General features: G+C 48.8%; 1 protein-coding gene across 1 annotated transcript in view; it reads left to right on the top strand.

Annotated features, from left to right (window-relative positions):
- Positions 1–344: 344 nt before the first annotated feature.
- Positions 345–6,000, top strand: part of CHRFAM7A (CHRNA7 (exons 5-10) and FAM7A (exons A-E) fusion) — a 46,890-nt gene continuing 41,234 nt past the window's right edge. The window contains exon 1 of the mRNA XM_088148356.1: positions 345–605. Coding sequence (XP_088004482.1) covers positions 551–605 — 55 coding nt within the window. The 5' untranslated portion in view covers positions 345–550. The remainder of the gene's footprint in view (positions 606–6,000) is intronic.

Genomic DNA, 6,000 nt, shown 5'->3' with positions numbered 1-6,000 from the left:
CCGCCTCCAGCCGCCTGGCTCGCGCTCTCCGGTCGGGACGGAGCGAGCTGGGCCCGCCGCCGAGCCAGGAGGGCGGGAAGGGGTGGAGGGGGCGGGGGGGGGGTCCCGCCGCTATAAAGCCGGCTCCGTCCCGGGAGCTGCAGTCTCTGGCGGCAGCCGCCTCTCGGCTCCTGACGCGCGGCGCGGGGAAGGAGGGAAGCCCATCACGTGGGGAAGGCAGAGCCGAGGCGAGCGGAGGCGGAGGAGGCGAGCGAGCGAGCAGCCTTCCCTGCGCTGCGCTTGAGCCGGCGCCGGCGGGCGGGCGGTCGGGCGGGCGGGCACTGGGCGAGGGCGGGGGCAGGCAGAGAGGCGGGCCAGGCGGCGTCTCGCTCCGGCAGGCTCCGAAGAGGCGGCGGCGGCGGCGGCGCTCCCCGGCGCTCTCCAGTCCGCGGGGCTCCCCGGCTGCGCGGGATCCCCGGAGCTCCCGCCGGCCCTGCGCCGAGCGAGCGCCTCGCCAGGGCTGCGGAGCGCCAACTTTGCGTCTCGCCCCACCAGCTGGGAAAGCGGCGGGATGGGGCTCCGGGAGCTGTCCGTGGTGCTGATCCTCGCCGGAGGACTCGTGCGCGGTGAGTGGTCGGCACCTCGGGCTGGGCTGGGCTGGGCTGGGCTGGGGGGATCGTGGGAGGAGGCGGAGCAGGGGAACAGGGCCTCTGAGCAAGTCCAGAGTGTCCCGTTCCCACCTTCTTGGTCTTGGTGAGGGGTGGTGTTAGGACTTGGGCATTTCTCTTTCGAGGGATGGTCTCCATGCAGATCTGTATGAAGGTGCCGTATTCAGCCGGCGAGGCAGGTAACCCAAACCTTAGTGAGGAGCAACCCGCTAAAATTGGCTGAGGCTGGAAATAAGAAAGGAGGAGGAGCCAACAAGAGACCAAGAACAACCAAAGTGCTGCTCGTTTTGCGTAAACCTACTTTCTCCAGCAGGGCTTTCCTCCCCGCCCACCCCGCACCCCACCCCCCAGCATTGTGGGACCCTCCAACTGAGTTTGCACGTTGCGATGATGTGATTTGTTGGTTCTCAGCTTAGGCTGCTGCATGAACTCAGCCACTGGGTTTGGTGAACCCTGGTTGAAGTCGTGTGAATCCAGCTACTTGTCATTCATTCAACACGCTATGTCTAACATACTGGAGAGATCTGCAAGTGGGGTATAAAATCCAGAGGACTGAATTCAACTTGGGGTTATATGTGTGTGTAATCTCAAGAAAACACGCCTAGCTTCCAAACTTTCAAGGGTATTGTTACCCTGATACTATCACACCTACTCAGACACCCATTCCCATTTACAATTACTGGGGAAGTCACTATGCCTGAAAAATGCGGGTCTAATTTCTGGGGGGAAAATACGTACAGAATTGGGCTATGCAACTTGGCACGTCCCTGGAGAAGTTGGAAGGTTTGCTCAACCTTTTCCCCCCAATACTTAAACCCGGTTCAGTCACAAGCAAAGCTGGTGTGGGGGGAGAGAAACGGGTCAGCAAGAATCTAGCTGCTGCAGTTCTGTGGATGCTTGCCTGAGATAAGTCCCTCTGAACTCATTAGGGTTTCTGAGCTCTGTTGCAGACAATAGCACTGTGAGGCTCATGGCTCTTAAGTTAATTAGAAAGAATAAAGGAATTACTTTTTTTTTTTTAAGTACCCCATCAAGCCAATTTTCAGAAATGATTTGCAAAGAGTTTCCAGTAAGTTTTTATGATGCGGAAGTACTGTGTGTTCTTTCAATTTCTGCTAATCGGGCTCCATCGTGGTAGCTGTCTTTTGTACCCCTGATGTGCACATTTTTTTAAAAAAAAAATATTTATCAAGAGTGGTTACTGTAAGGCACGCGGAACTCATTTGGAAGCAAAGTTGGAAGCAGGGAGGCAGAAATTTGCAATAAATAAATAGTTCCGTAGAAGTGGCTTAAAGACCAAAGGGCTTTCCCCCCTGTGGCGTCAAGAACTGGTATTGAGAGATAGACCGCCTTTGTCTCTGGGGATTTTATTTCACCATGGGGGCCGATAGGTCTTAATGAATCTATGGTTCATAGATTTTTCCTGACTTCCTTCGAAACGATCTAAACTAGCATCCTTTCTCAGGTCCAACAGCTGTGAATTCCATCAATCGATTGGAAGCATCAGGTGAAGATAGGCGTTGATAGGTCTGTCTTGAACCTTCCACCAAAGAAAGACCGCTGCTCTTCCGAAGAAGACCCCCCTCTCTGCACGCTCTTAGGACAGATTCCCTTGAACGTATATCTAGAAACACTTCTTCTGGGGGAAACAAACTGAAAGAGGAGTTCTAAACGTGTGCAAAATGCCTTTCTCTTCTCACTGCGAAGCCCAGGTCTCCCCTTCCTTCTGTCCTGGTAGTAACCAAGTCTAGCAAACCAGCACTTCACAGGTCCCGGAGGTGCACTGGGAGAAAAGGGGGGCCTCCCTCAGCGTTAAGGTCCCAATCCAAATCACTGATCCCCTGACACACCCACCCCATATATTGCAGCTGGTTTACTCAATGCTCATGGGACTTTGGATTAGGGGCCATTGAAGTCTATATTGAGAGCCCCAGTTAGTATGGTTCTTTAAAGGCAAGGTGAATCTTCCAGGGGGTTTTCTTTCATCAGAGCTCCATCCAAATGCCCTTGGACGTGAAGAACCCAGGGCAAGCAAGCACCTTGCTTCTAATTTGGGGATCGGCCCTGCGGCTGAAGCCAAGGGGCAGGATGGACCTGAGCTGAGGTTTCACTGAGGAGCAGCACATCGCCTCCATGAGATGAAGCCCTTAGCAAGGTGGATTTGTGCCAAGGTGGATAGACCTATGGCTCCTTTTGGGATGATCAGGTGGACTGATGCTTTTCCTTCAAGGCAATAACACTCATCCCTTAAAATCCAGTTTCTGGGAGTTATTAGGCAGGTCACGTTTCCCGTGAACTTGACTTTGGGTGAGATGTTTGTGGAGGTTTTTTGGTAATAGTATGGAAGTGGTTTGTCCTTGTCTTCTTTGGGACATGGGGCTTGACTTCCTCATCCAATCCACAGCTCTGGAATTTCCTTGTGGTCTCCCATCCAAAAGCTAACCAGTCTGTTTTTGCTTTGCCTTTGATCCCATACAAGGTTGGCTAGGGGCTGCTCTTGGTTGAGATGAAGTGTTTGTCCCACATTGCACTTTTTTTTTTTGGTTGGGGATTTTGGTTTCTCCCCAAGCTCTCATTCACTTTGACTGGAATGTACACAAAACATCCAGTTTAGGACAGGAGAGAAGTGTGCGTGTAGTGATTCAAACAACCCTCTGCCCTTCTCAGCTACTTCAATGGCTTTTGAATGATTGCTTTTAGCCATGAAGTAGCTTGTTTGGCTTGAACGTAGCATGCTCCCAAGCCTTCTGTGTCACTTATCTCCGGACAATCGTTACTGTAGTTTTATTTGTTTCTAAACATTGTGCACAGGCCAGAGACATTTTTAATTAATTAAAATTTAATAAATTAAATGAATTGCTGAATCCAGGCACAGTGATTGATAAACCATGATGGCTTAGCATGAAAAGAAATCCCACCCAACAGTGGCTTATTCAATAAATGGCGATTAAGCAAACCACGGGTTCAGACGACAGAGGGATCCAGTTTTAAAGTTGCATGAAAGAATACGGGGAACGCATATTATGGATTATGTAGACTGGGAAGGTTGAAGAAAGAGATAAAATTTGAGGGAAGAATGTCTATTTCATTGAGCGGAGAGCTATGCACTGAGCAAATCTATTTATTTATTTATTTGTTTATTTTAAAAAAAAAAACACTTGCCCACAAAAATCGGCACATTAGAGCGATTGTTTTTCTCTTCCTGTCCCATCCCAATGGGCCAGTCCTTGCAAAGAGAATCCCCTTTGCAGAGAAGCCTCAACATCTGTCCACGAGTACATTTGAAATAAGAAGAGAAAGCAGAGTCAAGTTTCAAAAACAGCTCATGCCTGCAGATGTTTCAGTTGTTCTGCCAGATGCTCATCTCTTTTTCCCCGGGGAAGAGAAATAAGGCTTCTCAGTGCCTTCAGCTGAGAAACTTTACATGCATCATTATGAATCTGGGGGAGCCAGTTGGACGCGTGCAGATTTATATCCTATTTCCCCTTATCTAAGCATTTACTTTAAGGGGCAGTAAGGAAGGGTTAAGCACACCTTCTTCATGACTTCTAGTTTGATCTCCAGAAGGGATGTTTGGTAGCTGCTGAGGGGAGAAGGAAAGCTCTCCTGGTTAGTGATATGGTGCTGATCTCCCATTTTCATCTCCTGCTTCTTATCTACTAAACTAGTTTCCATACTTCGCTAAGCCAGAGGTGCATTGCCCAACACCTTTGAAGTCTTGGATGATGTGGTCCTCAGAAACTCTAAAGGTTATTTTCCAAATTCTGGTGAAGAATTAGTTTAATGTATTTCAGTTCAATTCTAGGCAAATGTAAATAAACCCATGTTCGCATTTGCTCCAGCCCCACCTGTGACTTTTTGGAGAGCAGCCCCTTGTGGTTTTGCATTAAATTATGGTTTTGCATTAAATTATGAACCTTGGTTGAGGAACCCAAAGGCTCACACAACATACTCAGTCCAAACCAAACCAATTGCATGTGAGCACTTAGCGTGATGTGGGTGAACCCAGCCATAAAGTTGTGAACCACGAGGAGGATCATGTCGGCCTTTGTGACTTGCTAACAATGTAGCGCAGTCATTAAGATGTTGGACTTGATAGAATAATATAGGGTTTCTCAACCCTGACAGCTTTAAAATGCTTGGACTTCAAAAGCATGCTGGCTGGGGAATTCTGGGAGTTGAAATCTACACATTTTAAAGCCTCCAGGGTTGAGAAACATTGGAGTAATAGAAGAGAATGTAAAGGTTGGAAGGGACTTTGGAGATAATCTACTACTACAGCATCCCCAACTTATGGCCTCTGTTTAAACACCTCTAGCAGAGGATCATCCATCATCTCCCTCACTAATCCATTGTTGCAACTTTTACCATTAGGGAATTCTTCCTATTGTTCCACCCACAGGCAGGTTCCAGTTCACCTTCTGACATCAGCCCAGTTGCTCTATCTTTCCCAGCCCAGCCAACCTCATAGGGTTGTTCTTGATAAAATGAAGAATGTTGCCTTGAGCAGGATAAGAATACAAAAGGAAGGATAGGAGGCAGCTATGGAGTTTGGTGGGTCTTGTCTAGAACGGTTATGATCTGAAGGATTGGAGACATGGTTTTCTCCCTGATTAACGTGTCTGCTCAAAGCACCATCCTCTTGGAGAGAAGCTCGGAGAGAAAGCACAACTAATCCAAAGACATTTAGGGAGCTTTGGGACAGGAGAGGGCTCCAAACTGTTTTTTTCCCCCTTTTCCGCTCCAACTACTCCACCAGGGTTCCTGATCATGACTCAGATATCAGATTCCAGGCTGGAGTTGTGAAAAAGTAGAGTGTCTAAGGCAGCTTAGCCTAAACTCAGATCAGGTTGGGGAGTTTGTGACCTTCCAGATGATGCTAAATTATTACACCCAGATATAATTTAGGTAGTGACCACAGTGGAACCCCTTGTTCAGTGGACGTACTCTTTCAGATCCATCTTTCAGTCAAGCTGAAAACACCTTTCCATAGAAAGCTATCACCCAGCTGGGTTCCAAGCATAATGCTTAGGGTTTGCATGTCTGGCACTTCTGACCCCCTTTTGCAAGCATTTGGGAGGGCAGAGGGCCCTTAAAGAAAGCGTGAGCTTGGGGCAGAGGGGAACTGGGTGGGAGGGGTCTGACATGCAGCTGACATTTTTGCAGAGTTTGCCTTTTGGGTTCTGGCTCCTATCCAGTTTGGGTGACATCACTTGGAAGAGCAGCAATTTTGTCACTTGATGCATTTTGCAGCTGACATCCCCAGAAGGTGTGAGTTGAAGCTCTTGCTGGTGCTGGCAAGGAATGTATGGAATTGCACTCCACGCCTCTAGAGCAGTGTTTCTCAACCTTG

This window comes from Python bivittatus, unplaced genomic scaffold, assembly GCF_059951505.1.
Source record: "Python bivittatus isolate LINGU-HERP-01145 unplaced genomic scaffold, Pbiv_v1 ctg000530_np1212, whole genome shotgun sequence".
Lineage (NCBI taxonomy): Eukaryota > Metazoa > Chordata > Lepidosauria > Squamata > Pythonidae > Python > Python bivittatus.
This window is presented reverse-complemented; position numbering and strand designations above follow the sequence as displayed.